General features: G+C 42.4%; 1 protein-coding gene across 3 annotated transcripts; it reads left to right on the top strand.

The window, feature by feature from the left end:
* Positions 1–3,171: 3,171 nt before the first annotated feature.
* LOC148666292 (uncharacterized) lies at positions 3,172–15,370 on the top strand. 3 transcript variants are annotated; one of them, XM_088631716.1, is made up of 4 exons: positions 3,172–3,807; positions 5,386–5,457; positions 12,984–13,115; positions 13,293–15,370. In XM_088631716.1, the coding sequence occupies exons 1-4, from the start codon at positions 3,420–3,422 to the stop codon at positions 14,654–14,656; spliced, it is 1,956 nt and encodes a 651-aa protein (XP_088487842.1). In that variant the 5' UTR covers positions 3,172–3,419; the 3' UTR covers positions 14,657–15,370. The 3 variants fall into 3 exon arrangements, with proteins under 3 accessions (XP_088487842.1, XP_088487841.1, XP_088487840.1); XM_088631715.1 differs by having other exon boundaries at positions 12,984–13,181; XM_088631714.1 differs by having other exon boundaries at positions 12,984–15,370.
* Positions 15,371–16,229: the final 859 nt, after the last annotated feature.

Below are 16,229 nucleotides of genomic sequence, written 5' to 3'. Positions count from 1 at the left end.
AGTCCGCTATAGCTCAAAGCTCTCTCTCCCTTCAGATTCCACGTGTCTCGTCATGGCGCCGACCTCCTGGGACTGGAACTTTTTTGTCGCCTCGAGTTCTCTCTGCTTGACAACAGCGGCTCAGCCATTCTCACGGTCAGCTCTCCATGGCAGACCCAGTGGCCTCCAGTGTTCCATGGCCTCAGCTGCATCACCGCTTTTATCCACAAGCCCCTGATTGACACCATCATGTCACCCAGTCTCTGTCATGAGGTCACTGCCGAACTCCAGGGACTCCAGGAGGCGGGCATCATTGAACCGGTCAATGCCTCCCTATGGGTGTCCAATCTGGTGGTTGTGAAAAAGCCCGAGGGCTAGTGAGTCTGCATGGACCTGAAATCAGTGAATAAAACTGCCATACCTGATAAGTTCCCCCTCTCAACAGTGGAAGAGCTCACCTCACAGTTCTCCGGTTCCATTGTGTTTATGAAACTGGATCTTCGTCAGGGCTATTTCCAGATTCCTCTCCACCCTGACAGCCGGAACTTGACAGCTGTCATCACACACATCGGTATCTTCTGCTACACAACGGTGCCCTTTGGATTGTGCTCCACCCCCAGCTGTTTCCAGAAAGTGATGTCCACTATCTTCGCTGGAATCACTGGAGTAGTCATTTATCTCGATGACATTGTGGTTCATGGCCCAACCCTTGCCAGCCATGATGAGCGCCTCCACAGGGTGTTCAAGGTTCTTCACCACAACTACCTCATCCTCAACAAAGAGAACTGTGTTTGCCGCTGGCGCCATCCAGTTTGTGGGTTTTCGTCTTACAGCTGTCAGCCTCATCCCACTGCAGTCCAACATCGAGGCCTTTCAGTGCATCCCAGAGCCTACCACACCAGCTCAGGTCACCTCCTTCCTTGGAATGACTGCCTACTATATCCGGTTTCAGCCACACTGCTCAGCCACTACAGTCCCGCTGCATCAGCTGCTGCAGAAGGAAGCCTCTTGGGTTTGGACTATTGCCTGCTCCGAAGCCGTCCGTCTCCTGAAGGCTCAGCTCACCTCCTCACCTCTCCTGGCACACTTTGACCTCTCCAGCCCCACCTTTGTCACCTGCGACGCCTCCAGCATGACTGTGAGAGCTGTTCTGTCCCAGCTTCACAATGGGGTGAAACAACCTATAGCCTTTGCATCCCGGGCTCTCAGTCCTACGATACAGAACTACTCTGTGGGGGAGCAACAGGCCCCGACCTGAGTCTAGGCATGTGAGAGGTGGCACATGTATTCATATGGTCATGCATTCATACTACAGATGGACCACCAGGCCGTCAACGCACTGCTTGCCACTTCAGGAACAGGGCATCGACCACACCTACTCCAGAGCTGGTCTGAGAGGCTCCAGCAATACAATTTTACACTAAAGTTCACTCCAGGATGTGAGAGTGTAGATACAGATCTACTGTCCTGCTCCTTTCCTAACCTGCTTGGAGGCCCTGATTCAGACACGCTCGACCCCGACCTCATCCAAATGCTCTACACTTCACTACAGGCTATAGTCTCTCTCCAGGACCTACAGAAGGCCTCAGATCAGTGCTCTCCCAGCTGCACAGCTTTATACGCTCAGGCTGGCCCTCCAAAGTCTCTGCCGAACTGGGCCCCTTCTTTCATGTCCTTTGTTGCCTGGGGGACCTGCATGGTTGATCCAGCCAGTCTCCAAGCACAGGTTCTTCAGATGGCACATGCAGGCCACCTGGGCTTTGTTAGGGTCAAGCAACGGTGCCGGGATCTGGTGTGGTGGCCAGGAATCGACCGGGACATAGAAGCAATGGTCAGAAACTGTGATGCCTGCCTCCTTAGCGGGAAAACAAGAGGTCCTCCTCTGCCTCCTCTTCAGCCCCTAGACTGCCCGGCCAAGTCCTGGGATCACCTCCAGCTGGACATCTGTGGGGAGCTACATGGTGTCCTGCTCCTTCAGCACTTCCTCATAGTGGCCTATGACATCCATTCAAAATGGCCAGAAGAAGCTTCCACAGGATTGGTCACTACTCAAGCTGTCACAGACATCCTTGAATCCCTCTTTGCCCACTGGGGGCTGCCAACTGTCATCATCACCGACAATGGGCATTCGACATGTCCGCACTGCTTTCTACAATCCAAAGGCGAATGGGGGTTGTGGAACGACTGAACCAGACTCTCAAAAACAGTATTAGAGCCCACCTGTCCGAGGGTTGTTCCTTCTCTGGCGAGCTCCTCCGCACTTTTATCCCAGGGTCACACAGTACACCACGACTGCCCCTGGACAGGCTCCGGGCATACCCAGCTCCGACCCCTTATGAAAAGTCATGAAAAGTCAAGAAAAGGCGGTATGACAGGTTGCACAGGGTGAAGCCACCTGGGATCGCGGCGAGGTGGAAGTCCTGGTGGAGCTGTCCGGTCCTGTGGGAGAGCAGCCCATAGCCCCTTCTCCATGGCCAGCCAGTGTCAGGTCCAAACCAGCCTGGCTTAAAGACATTATGATGCTTTTATTGTGCCCTACTTCCAACAGTGCTTTTTGCTGTCTGGAGGAACTGTTTGTTGATTTTCTGAAGGGGGGATGTTATGGCGTCCGTTTGGGGTTTACAATGCTGTTGACACTTTACAGCACTTGGGTGCCTTGGTGTTTTTTTTTTTGCCATTCTGTGTCAGTGCTGAGTTATGCAAAATAAAAAGCAGACATCTGTGAAATCATTCCACCTCAGTCCCTGATTTTTCCATGGTGCAACACTTTCCTTACACAGCATGATGTGAACCGGTGCAATTTCTCCACAGTCTCCAATCCTAACTCGGCCACAGTCCTCATTTAATTGATTATCTGATCCCGAGCTGCACACACTAGTGTTTCTTCAAGAGACTGTATTCACCTGTATCTGATATTTTATTATTACAAAACTGAGCAGAGCAGCTGATGAGTGATGTGTGCCTTGATTTAAGTATTGTTTTTTTTTTCATTACATCCTGCACTGTTCAGAACGTGCATTGTTATGTCCTGTAAGTAAAACGTAGAAATACATTTGAATTTGTACAAAATTCAAACAGCATAACTCGCAGACTATTCACTATTCTTGATTAGGTGGCGCTCGCAGTTGCAGTGAAGTTTATATTCGGCTGCAGAAAGTCGTTCTCAGCTCTGCTCCTCAGTTGTTTTGAAAGCGCGGCGGCGCTGAGAAATGATGTCATCATGCTGCGCGGCTGTGAAGTTATTTTACCCGTGTGGCGGTGATTGAACCGGTTGCTTCAGATAAATAATAAAGAAGAAAGTAATTCTGTTAAAAAAATAATTGTCTTGCCGGTTGATCAGGACTGATCACAGGAACTGTGAAGAATAAAAAATATAGAAGGAAGGTCTTGTGTTTAAACTCCGCATGTCAGACTTTGTTTTTGACTGTCTGTGAAGAAGGATGGCGGCGTGCTTGTTAAATCTGCAAACCCAGCTTCATTGTTTCTTAGAGGTTTTGCTCAATTCGATCGTGTGTGAAGTGTCAGACGTTTTCCGAAACAGGATGAGTGATTCTGAGGACGAGTTTCAAGAGAAACTCCGCAGCGTCTCCCAGATCCTGGTGAGACGGGCCGTGATTAATATCGCACAGTGTGTGGAGGACAGTGTCGGGAGTGAAATGGCGCAGCTGAAGGAGGAAAACGAGAGCTTGAAGTTGAGATTACAGCTGTGGGAGAAGGAGTCGGGAGCTGGAGGAGATCAGGGACAGACAGGTCGTGTTGGACACACACTTTCCTGTGAAGTCACTGTTGGAATAAAAGAAGAAATCGACACGAAACCAGAGCTGTCAGGTCAGTGTGGTGACTTATATGAAGTCAGTGTGTCTGTGTGTTTAAAAACAGTGTCTTTAACTTCCACACTGGTGAGAATATAGTGGAGAGATGCAGAGTGAAGTGGGAAAGACTTGTGTGACGTAGCAACGGGATTATTTTACTGGAAACTGAACTGTTGTTGTCTGGTTATGGCGCTTAAAACACATGCAATTACAGAAGGGCTGAAAACACCTTCTTTATACTCACAATGACCGGGTGTTTATTAATTCAATCAGGCGTGTCAAACTCTCGTTACAGTGGTTTAGTTTAGAGGTAAACATACTTCGAACAGGACATAAATAATACCATAAATGTAATGCTCTATTCAATGGGGTATCTAAATTTACTCTGAACAAACTGTAGTATGTCCAAAATTCAGCAGCCAGAATCCTGACCAGGTCTAGTCCAAATATTCACATTACTCCTATCCTGGAGTCCTTGCACTGGCTTCCGGTCAAATTCCATGTAGACTTTAAAATCCTTATGCTCACCTATAAGGCTCTGCATGGCTTGGCACCTCAATACCTGTCTGAACTTTTATCGCCCTACTCCCCACCTCGCAACCTTCGCTCTTCTAATTCTGTTCTTCTTACTGTCCCCCAAGCCCATCTACATTGTATGGGTGACAGGGCCTTCTCCTGTTCTGCCCCCAAGCTCTGGAACTCTCTGCCCAAGGATATCAGAGAGTCACCTTCTCTAAATTGCTTCAAATCCAGACTCAAAACCCTCTTCTTCAGAAAAGCCTTTACTGAACTGGTTCCATTCTTCACCCCTCTGCTTTTCTTAGTACCACCCTCTCCTCTATATATTGTAATTGTGTTTTATCTTGTGTATTCTTCTTTTTATTGTTTGTTGTCATCCTGTAAAGCGCTTTGAGAAGCCACCTTTAAAGGTGCTATAAAAATAATAATAATAATAATAATAATTATTATTATTATTATTATTATAAATACCAGAAATAAGCTAAATATTGATAATCAAGTTTTTTGTAGAGTTTTGCCATATCCATGTTCTAAAAATAGTGTTTGTAACTTCCTCACTGTTGTTGTATGGTTCAGAACAAAAACATCTGATACAGTAACAGGTCTGCAAACTCCTCAATCAGACTTAAATTGACTTAACTAGAATGTTTGTTTATTTTTTAGAGAAGCATTTCAAATCAGGGTTGTCAAAGTCTCGTTATTGCGGTCCAGGTTATATAATCTTAAAAATAACAACAGATATTAATTATATTTGAATTTTTTGCATTATTGGTGTTTATTTTTTAACGGATTGAGGCCTACTGATATGCACTCCCCACAAAATGACCAGCAAAACGATCTCCTTACCATGTGAACGTGTGATATGTGTTTAGCCGTGATTAAATAAAAAAAGTCTAATCCATTTAAGTAGTGAGCAATAATCTGTTTTTTTTCCTAAAGAAATATTAGCTGGTGAAGCAACTGGAAATGTGAATGACATGAAATGTGATTTTGCCACTTGACGCTACAAAAAAGAAAGAAGAAATGTCTCCTGTGAAACTAAACCTAACAGATTTTGTCTTTACCCCTGTCTTAGGTGAAACAAGGCCTATTAACAGTCGTGAACATGCGGTCGTGTCTCTCACTGTGACAGTCCAGGACTCTAAAGGTGAGATTGAACTGCTATCATGATTCTAGTGATTTTACAGGTCACTAGTATTTTACAATACTAAATCACTCAGCATCTCTCACACACCTCACCAGCCAGCATATAACACTCCTACAGGCCTTTAACATTTCTCACGCAGCCCAGCAGTCTGTATACAATATTACAGCGCTCAGCATCTATATCACTACTCACCAGCCTGTATACAACACCCCTACACCCCTCAGCATCTCTCTCTCACCTCACCAGCCTGTAAACAACACTCCTATAGCCCTGAGTGTCTTCCTCACACCTCACCTGCCTTTATACGGTATTCCTACAGCCCTGAGCATCTCTCTCACAACCACAAGCCAGTATTCAACACTACTACAGCCCTCTGCATCTCTCTCACATCTTACCTGCCTGTGTCCAACACTCCTATAGCCCTCAGTATCTCTCTCACACCTCACTAGGCTGTATACAACACTCCTACAACCTTCAGCATCTCTCTCACATCTTACCTGCCTGTCTACAACACCCATACAACCCTTGGCATCTCTCTCACACATCACTACCCTGTACACAACACTCCTACAACTTTCAGCATTTCTCATGCAACCCACCAGTCTATATACAGTACTACAGTTCTCTGCATCTCTTTTTCTCACCTCACCAGCCTGTATACAACACTCCTACAGCCCTCTGCATCTCTCTCACACCTCTCTAGCCTATATACAACACTTCTACAACCCTCAACAACTCTCTCTTACCTTACCTGTCTGTATACAACACTCCTACAACCCTCAACATCTCTCTCACACCTTACCTGGCTGTATACAACACTCCTACAGCCCTCTGCATCTCTATCTCACCTCACTAGCCTATATACAACATTCATACAGTCCTCACTGTGTCTCTCACACCTCACCAGCCTGTATACAACACTTCTACAGCCTTCAGCATCTCTCTCTCACCTTCCAGCCTGTATACAACACTCTTAAAACCCTCAGAATCTCTCTCACACCATACCTGCCTGTATACAACACTCCTACAGCCCTCAGCATCTCTCTCACACCTCACTTGCCTGTACACAACACTACTACAGCCCTCCTTGTCTCTCTCACCTCACCAGCCTGTTTACAACACCCCCACAGCCCTCAGTGTCTCACCTCTCCAGCCTGTATACAACACTCGTACAGTCCTTGGCATCACTCTCACACCTCAACAGCCTGTATACAACACTCCTACAGCCCTCAGCATCTCTCTCACACCTCACTTGCCTGTACACAACACTACTAGAGCCCTCCTTGTCTCTCTCACCTCACCAGCCTGTTTACAACATCCCCACAGCCCTCAGTGTCTCTCTCACACCTCTCCAACCTGTATACAACACTCTTACAGTCCTTGGCATCACTCTCACACCTCAACAGCCTGTATACAACACTCCTACAGCCCTCAGTGTCTCTCTCACACCTCACCAGCCTGTATACAATACTCCTACAAACTCTGCATTTCTCACACACCCCACCAGTCTATATACAATACTACAGGTCCAGCATCTCTTTCTCTCACCTCACCAGCCTGTATACAACACTCCTACAGCCCTCTGCATCTCTCTCACACCTCACTAGCCTATATACACCACTTCTACAACCCTCAACAACTCTCTCAAACCTTACCTGCCTGTATACAACACTCCTACAGCCCTCAGCATCTCTCTCACACCTCTCTAGCCTATACACAACACTCATACAGTCCTCTGTATCTCTCTCTCACCTTCCAGCCTGTATACAAAACTCCTACAAGCCTCAGCATCTCTCTCACACCATACCTGCCTGCATACAACACTCCTACAGCCCTCAGCATCTCTTTCTCTCACCTCACCAGCCTGTATACAGCACTAATACACCCCTCAGGGTCTCTCACACCTCACTAGCCTGTATACAACACTCCTACAGCCCCCAGCATCTCTCTCACCTCACCAGCCTGTATACAACACTCCTACAGCCCTCTGCATCTCTCTCTCACCTCACTAGCCTATATACACCACTTCTACAACCCTCAACAACTCTCTCAAACCTTACCTGCCTGTATGCAACACTCCTACAGCCCTCAGCATCTCTCTCACACCTCTCTAGCCTATACACAACACTCATACAGTCCTCTGTATCTCTCTCTCACCTTCCAGCCTGTATACAAAACTCCTACAAGCCTCAGCATCTCTCTCACACTATACCTGCCTGCATACAACACTCCTACAGCCCTCAGCATCTCTTTCTCTCACCTCACCAGCCTGTATACAGCACTAATACACCCCTCAGTGTCTCTCACACCTCACTAGCCTGTATACAACACTCCTACAGCCCCCAGCATCTCTCACACCTCACCTGCCTGTATACAACACTCCTACAGCCCTCAGTGTCTCTCTCACACCTCACCAGCCTGTGTACAGCACTAGTACAGCCTTCAGTATCTCTCTCTCACCTTCCAGCCTGTATACAACACTCCTACAACCCTCGGCATCTCTCTCACACCTCACTAGCCTGTATACAACACTACTAAACCCCTTAGTATCTTCCTCACACCTCACCAGTCTGTATATAACACTCCTACGGCCCTCAGCATCTCTCTCACACCTCACTTGCCTGTACACAACACTACTACAGCCCTCCTTGTCTCTCTAACCTCACCAGCCCGTTTACAACACTCCCACAGCCCTCAGTGTCTCTCTCACACCTCACTAGGCTGTATACAACACTTCTACTATGCTGAGCAAACGTTCAAGGTCAATATTCTTTTAATATACCTTTAAAGCGGAGACGATGGCACCAAAAATGTTTGGCGCGCCCTCTCTTTAAAGCCCTGACCAAATACGAAGACAGTACGTACAGTTATAATTCAAACTGAATTAAAAACTACACATCCCAGTTAACATGGTGGTGCTTGTGATCCTTGCGTTTAACCAACGAAGCAGGGCGAAATATCGGTCACATGACAAAAGCTTAACCTATCGGCAGCAAAGCGAAATTTGCACGATAGGCTACCTCAAACTGTCAGCTACACGACTGTGTATGTCACTTAAGCCACTCCTGTTTGGCTTTTTAGTTATGGAGGCGGGAAGACAGAATTTACTGCAAGTAATTAGTGTACGATTTATAGTTAAAATCTGAACCTGAATTCTGTTAGAGAGCCTTATGTGAATTAATAGCAAACATGGTTTAACGAAGGCCTTCTCAGATAGTTGGGCATTCAGGTAGATTGCCAGGCGAAAGGATTTGTAAAAATGTTTTGTTAAAGCAAGTCAGTTTTTTGCAACACATAAAATATATTTTTCCAAGAAAGTTTAGCCTTCATCACTAATGAAACCACTAAATAAAGACATACACATAAAACTCTAAAGATTTTTGTATTCAATGTTGGTAGCAGGATGAACTGTCAGGTTGAGCTAAGTGTATATTTTGTCACAGAGTTGCTGCAAGATGTTAACAGTAAAAACTTGTATTTAGAAATGAGTCATTTCAGGAAGAAAATTTTTGGAATTATTATATATCCAGCAGGATAGAGAAAGCACAGAAAATAGACAGATTGATCAGATTAGTATGAAAAGCCATTTAGCAAAGAGGAAATGACAGACTAGTATACTTTAGATCTTTTTTGTGAACCAGGGAAAATCTGATCATGTTTCTCTATAACAATAATAAAAACTTTATTTTATATAGCACCTTTAAAAGTGGCATCTCAAAGCAATACAGTAGGTGTAAAAACAGTTATAAGGACCACAGATTACAAAGTAAATACATATAAGAAAGACAACTAGTTAGAAGTGCTACCGAAGGTAGAAAATGAAGCAGATACAGACACTATGTCTTCTGAAAAGAGGTTTTGAGGTTTGATTTAAATACACTCAGGTTGGGGACTCTGATATCACTGGGGATACAAATTCAGGGGTGCAGCTAGAGAACGTCCTGTTACCCACAGAATGTAGATGTTCTCGAGGACAGCTAGAAGACCAGAGTCAGATGGACAAAGGTGGGAAGTAGACAGATAATAAGCCAGGGACTGAATGAGGATGAGGATTTTTAAATTGACTCAAAACCTGATAGGAAGCCAGTGCAAGGACTTGAAGACCGGCGTAATGCATCCCAATCAGCATTCTGGCTGTCCAGTTCTGAACATATTGGAGATTGTTCAATGTGGATTTAATTACCCCAGTGAACAGAATGTGCATTTATTAATTCTAGAAAAAAGCTTTCTTGATTTCTCTAGTTCCCTTTAAAAGAAACTATTATTCCAAATGCAGAGTACTACATAGCCGGTATTTACAAATGATATTTGTGATTCAAACAAATTAACACAAGCAGTTTTTAGTTTAAGTGTTGGCTGAGTTATTGCAGGATGTAAGACTAGAGATGTAGGTAGGAAAAATATAATTTGGGCAAAGTTGAGGAATACACTGATAACAAGAACACTTCCTAATGGGGTTAGGCATGCTTTTGACAAAATGTCAGGAGACGTAATAGACTGCAGAGGAAGATGATGAAGTTAACAGACTGTATGTTTGTATATATACTGAAATGAGGGTTGTATTTTAGATTCTGTGTAGTTGCTAGCATTGAACTGTGTGTTGGATGCACATGAATTGAAGGATTGGGCAAACATAGCTGATACTGATCCACAGAACCAGCATCTTAAAATGTTAATATTTAGAGGCAATTTGTTTAAATACAGTCTAGTTATGTATACCGATGTGCAAGAGAGATGGAAAGGCTGTTTCCTTAAGCCAGCACTATAAAATTATTTATCCTCAGTGAGATGCTGCCTTCTCATAGTGGGTTTCTAACAGTGTGTATAGTTCCATCCACACAGTGACTTTACTTCCATCCATTTTCTAATCTCTTTATCCAGTACAGGGGATTTGGAGCCTATCCCAGTAAGCAATGGACACAAAGCAGAATACACCCTGGACATAGCGCCTGTCCATCACAGGACAAACAGACACACCAGGGCCAGTTTTCTCGTAAGCCAATTAACCTACCAGTATGTTTTGGAGTGCGAGAGGGAATCATATCACACATATGGAGAAAAACCATGGAACCCAGGGAGAACATGCAAATTACACACACCCACAGGATGGCAGGAATTGAACCTAGGACCCCAGTGCTGCAAGATAGCAATGCTAACCACTTCACCACCATTAGAAATGGATGGATATCTTTCTAGTTCAGAGGTTTGCATGCATAATTTAATTTTGAAAGCCACAGAGACATCTGGTACTACTGTTGTATTTATGAAAAAAAACACAAAAAGCATACTTATAGCTGTGCCATACTATTCCTTAGTGAATACATGTTATTTTTATAAACAGTTATAATTCAAAATATTTGGCTAACAATGTCATTTTACCCTATTTTTTCTTTGTGTATTTAACTTATTTTCTTATAGTCAGATTTAATGTATATTTCAACAATAAAAATATAGTTTTACAAGGTGCGGGGAAAAGTGCAACAATTTATTACAGTGCTAAATTTAATATTATTGATTACTAATAGTTTATGCTAAATTCACTTTCTTAATTAGATGTATTTAAACCAATGAACTAAGTGTAACATAGAATTCAGAAATACAATCGAGAATAGTTTTGTGGTGTATGTATAGATGAAACTTTTCTAAAATGTATAACAAAGTTAAAGACGATTAAAATCTGTAATTTCTCCACGTGTAATCAAATTAAAAAGTACAATATGTTCCTTCTTGGTCTAACGATGGTATCAAAAAGAAGTCTAAGTGGTGAGAAACCTGTGCTTAATGATAATTAAGGGACTTAGAAAAAGAAACTTAAAAAAATTGCCCAGCTTACTTCTACAGCCCTCAGCATCTCCCTCACTCCTCACCAGCCTGTATACAATTCTCCTACAGCCCTCGGCATCTCTCTCACACCTCACTATCCTGTATACAGCCCCTCATGCTGTGTCATTGACAGTGTATCTGTAATGACTGTGTGCAGTGGTCAGTATTATTTATTATTTAATAAGAAATTGAGTTGCTGCAGTGCGTATTAGGATAGAGTATTCTTCTGTCTTATGTGTGATTCACCTGTGTAGATCTTCTACTTGTCTTTGTGTTTCCTGATATCTATAGATGTTTTAAACAACTTAAAATAATTGGTATACAATAAATCAGCTTTAATGTGTAATAAATGTTATGATGCAGTTGCATAGTAATTGAATTGAAATTGCTTTCAAATACAGTTCGTGTCTTGATTCAGTATGGCTTTTATTTTTTCTTTTGAATGGGATGTGAATATTTGTATGCAGAGTTTTAACATTGACTCAGTAGCTGAAACATGTTGTGTCTTCATTTGTGTTCATTTCACTTTAATCTTGGCATATGACATCTATGGTACTTCAAATACTTGAATTTAACATTTATTGAAATTTCTCATTTTGTTTATTAATTTGCAGGTACGTTATATTTTTTCTGTGAGTGTCTTATGGATCTGATTCCTAGGGCTAGACTCATATTTTGTTTGCAGGGACAAAAACGCATTTATTGCATATTTTACTATTATCTATGTACAGTTGTTATCATTATTATTATTATTTTACTTTGCTTTACTTCAGCTTTATTTGTCTTACTTACGGGTGCATAGTATAGTGAAAAGTGTTTCTCATTAGTCTCTCAGGTGCAGTATATAATAGACAGAAATACAATAACAACAACAGTGTAAACAACAGTATGGTACCAGTGCAAAATTGTCAGAAACTGTGCAAATACACAGAGAAAAGTATACAAACAGGACAAAAACAGTGCAAAAGTAATATGGAGAATAGTGCAAAAATAATACGGCGATTAATAAATAGTACAACTTGTACAATTTCGGCTTACATTCAGTTGTCGTGTATGTAGTGGTGTAGGAGTACAGTCCTTGTGGGTATAGGAAAAAGTGAGGAGAGATCATAGTATGATGGGAGGGAGTGGGGGCGTCACCAGCTTGACAGCTCTGGGGAAGAAGCTATTTTGGAGTCTTGTTGTGTGCGACTGGAGCATTTGGAACCTTCTTCCAGATGGTAGGGGGACAAACAAGTTATGACTGGGGTGAGTGGGGTCAGACATAATTTTTTCAGACTCCTGGTGTTGTAGATTTCCTGGATGGATGTTAAGGCACTGCTGATGATGTGTTGGGCAGTTTTGACCACCTGCTGCAGTGCCTTGCAGTCGGCCTGTGATGCAGCTGGTTGGTTGGTGAGGATCCATGGATGCAGGCTAATGCATGTATTGCATTTGTACTTGTTTCTTTTTCTAAAATAACCATATTATTAATTTACATTTAGCTAACTTGTCAGTTGAAAGTTTTGACATTTTTTTAAATCTCTAGCACTATCATAATTATCATCATAATTTCTTCCTTATTATTCGGAATTGATAATTCTTGCTAGATAGTGGTGAATAGACATTTTTTACAATGATAGTACTTTACATTTTCTTTTTTTCCAATAACTCTTCTCAAAACCCTTGTTAAAGACCTTGATCTCTTGTCCTGTGTTTTTCAGGGTCAGAGGTCAGCGCTCTCCCTGATGTGGGGGAAAGGGCTCCTCTTGAACAGCAGCACAGTGAGGAGGAGTGGGACTCCAGTCTGATGCAGGAGACAGAGCTCCCTGCTCCAGAAGGGAAAGAGACACTCAGTGAGCACACAGAGAGCAGGCAGAGTGTGGGGGATCTGGAAACTGTGCCCATGATGAAGCTTGAGAGTGAGACACCTGTGCCCTTAGTAGCTGAGGGTTTTACAGATAAGTTTAATAATCTGGACTCAAACCTTTTCAAAAACAGTTTTAATGAACTGGATGTCTTTAACCCCACAGAGCAGGACATGGAGCCCCAGTTTATTGACCCTGCAGAGCAGCAGACTGATGTACCTGGTGAAGAGAACAGTACTGAGATACAGCACACAGAAGAGAGTCAGTACAGAGAGGAACAACAGCAGAACCTACAGGGCTTGATTATAACAAGGCCTTGTTCTGTTAAGGTGGAGAGACTGTCATTCCAGAAGTGTTTTAAACAGTCACACGATCCCTTAGTATCTGATGACTTTACACACAGGTTAAATAATCTTGTTACTAAGAAAATTATTGAACTTAATGAACTGGAGTCTGTGTCTGTTCTTGGGCACAGAGATGAACAACTGAATGAATTTGATGCTTTTAGTCTTGGAGAGCTAGAGATGGAGCCCCAGATGATTCACACTTCTGAGCAGCACACTGAGGGACACTATGGAGAAAACACAGCTCAGTTTCAACACACAGAGCAAGACCATTCCATGGAGCATTTGCAGAATAAGAGACCACAGCACAATCAGAGGGTGAGGAAGAATCAGTCAAGGTCTTGCTCAGATGCAGTGGACAAACTGCCATTATGGCAAAGACAGGAGCAGCCTTTCTGGCAGTCTAGCATTTCAAAACCCTACCAGCACCTTCACACGGGAGAGAAACCGTTCAGCTGCAATCAGTGTGGGAAGAGTTTTAGTCAATCACATTACTTAAAAAAGCACCAGCGCATTCACACAGGAGAGAGACCATTCAGCTGCAGTCAGTGTGGGAAAAGATTTAGACAGTCACAACACTTAAAACGCCACCAGCACATTCACACAGCAGAGAAACCATTTTGCTGCAGTCAGTGTGGAAAGAGTTTTAGTGACTCAAGAAACTTAAGAGCCCACCAGCACATTCACACAGGAGAGAAACCATTCAGCTGCAGTCAATGTGGAAAGAGTTTTAGTCACTCATGTACCTTAATAACCCACCAGCGCATTCACACAGGAGAAAAACCATTCAGCTGCAGTCAGTGTGGAAAGAGTTTTATTGCCTCAAGGAGCTTAAGAGCCCACCAGCGCACACACACAGGAGAGAGACCATTCAGCTGCAGTCAGTGTGGGAAGAGTTTTGGCGAATCTAGTATCTTAAGAGTCCATGAGCGCATTCACACAGGAGAAAGACCATTCGTCTGCAGTCAGTGTGGAAAGAGTTTTAGTCAGTTAAGTAACTTAAGAGTCCACCAGCACATTCACACAGGAGAGAGACCATTCAGCTGCAGTCAGTGTGGGAAGAGTTTTAGGAACTCAAGTAACTTAAGAGCCCACAAGCGCACTCACACAGGAGAGAGACCATTTAGCTGCAGTCAGCGTGGGAAAAGTTTTGTCCAGCCAGGTGACTTAAAAACACCAATTTAGTCACAAGTTTTTCATTTAATCATAGTCTTAGTCAAGTCAACTAAAATGTTTATTAGTTCAAGTAGGTAGCTGAGTCAGCGTGTAACACCCACAGAAGGCTTCACAGCCGAAATATTTTTCTCTTTTCAGCATGGAAAAACCTTTACTTGTTACTAAAATGTCTAGTAGTCATAGTAGCTTTGTAGTCACCTACTTTTGATTAAGTCTAGTTAAATACATTTTGAATATAATTACTCTTGTGGTTGACTAAAATGGAATTAGTTCTAGTCATGCAGTTTAATTTATGTGTATAATAAAATGTATAAAGGTTTTAGTTTTATTCAATTTTGAATTAAGTCTAAACTGAATTAATTCTTTAGTTTATTTCTTTATTGTCTTGGAATGCTCGGTTTAGCCCTGTTTAATTTACAATTAAGACTGTTCTCATTGGAGAGGCTTCGAATTGTGTAACAGGTTTAACTTACCGTGTAAAGCAGGAAATGTGTATAAAACAGATTCAAATCCTTTATTTCCACTCTAAGAAAAAAAGTCACAAATCTGATTAAATTCTACCAAAAAGCTCAAAATCTTTGTTGCACAATCTAGAATGTGTTTATCCCCTGAGAAGATAAATATCAAATACAATAAATATTTATGCAATACATGGTAAATAATAAGGAATCAGAGATATTGTATGAATCTCTCTCAATAAAAAAAAAATCTGTTTTGGCATCATTACTAATAATTCCATATTTTTATATATATTTGTTTTTTCAATGCACCTTTTTTTTTTAAAACCCAGACAAGACAAACTATATATATATATTCTTTAACAGCTACATTACTAAATGCAAGTAAACATTATTTTCTGATTGCCTTGTATGAATATCATTTGCCGTTCCAAATACAACATTCACTCTACAAAGAAGATGTATTATAAATGCTGACACATTTTTCGGACATTTTGATACTGGTGTCACACTGGGTTCGAAACTCACTCATGAAAAGGAGTTTGCTCTCTGGGCTTTCGAATAGCGTGCACACAAGAAAGGCATATACAGTAGGTAATACGTTGACAAAAACACACAAAATGTCCGCTTCCATTCCCGTTTCAGCTCATGCTTAATAGGAGGGAAGCGATTTCTCTTTTCTCTTCTCTTAGTACCAAATTAGTATTTGGTACTAATATATCCTGACCACCACTCAACAGATACCCATTTAGCTCAGCTGTGCTTCAAAAACTCCTTGCATGTTTGGCCCTTTTTTCATCTGTTGGAGATCAATATTTAACTTTTTTGAAGAAAAAAAAACAGTAATCAAACACTCAAAAGATTTTCAAAAGTAGTTGACAGGCTGCCCCTTTGGAACACCCATCAGATAATGACGGGAAAGGAAAACGAAGAAAGCTCTTACACACCACATGAGAGATGGGAATCGGTTTGGAGAAAAGCCACCCTTTCCTTATCAGAGAATCAAGCCCTGGTCTCCCACATGGCAGCTGTGGTACTAACCACTGTACTAATAGGAGCACATGCTTGCTCTTAGGTAGCATTTCCTCCTATGGCTCGTTTTCAAAATTCATTTTCATTCCTTC

Source organism: Lepisosteus platostomus, chromosome 5 (assembly GCF_059453375.1).
Source record: "Lepisosteus platostomus isolate fLepPlt1 chromosome 5, fLepPlt1.hap1, whole genome shotgun sequence".
NCBI lineage: Eukaryota > Metazoa > Chordata > Actinopteri > Semionotiformes > Lepisosteidae > Lepisosteus > Lepisosteus platostomus.
This window is presented reverse-complemented; position numbering and strand designations above follow the sequence as displayed.

Bases quoted from the DNA above. Each gene is read 5' to 3' on its own strand.
- LOC148666292 (XM_088631714.1), top strand. From the start codon at position 3,420: ATGGCGGCGTGCTTGTTAAATCTGCAAACCCAGCTTCATTGTTTCTTA. The intron at 3,808-5,385 runs GTCAGTGTGGTG...CCCCTGTCTTAG, and splicing joins CACGAAACCAGAGCTGTCAG to GTGAAACAAGGCCTATTAAC. The intron at 5,458-12,983 runs GTGAGATTGAAC...TGTGTTTTTCAG, and splicing joins GACAGTCCAGGACTCTAAAG to GGTCAGAGGTCAGCGCTCTC.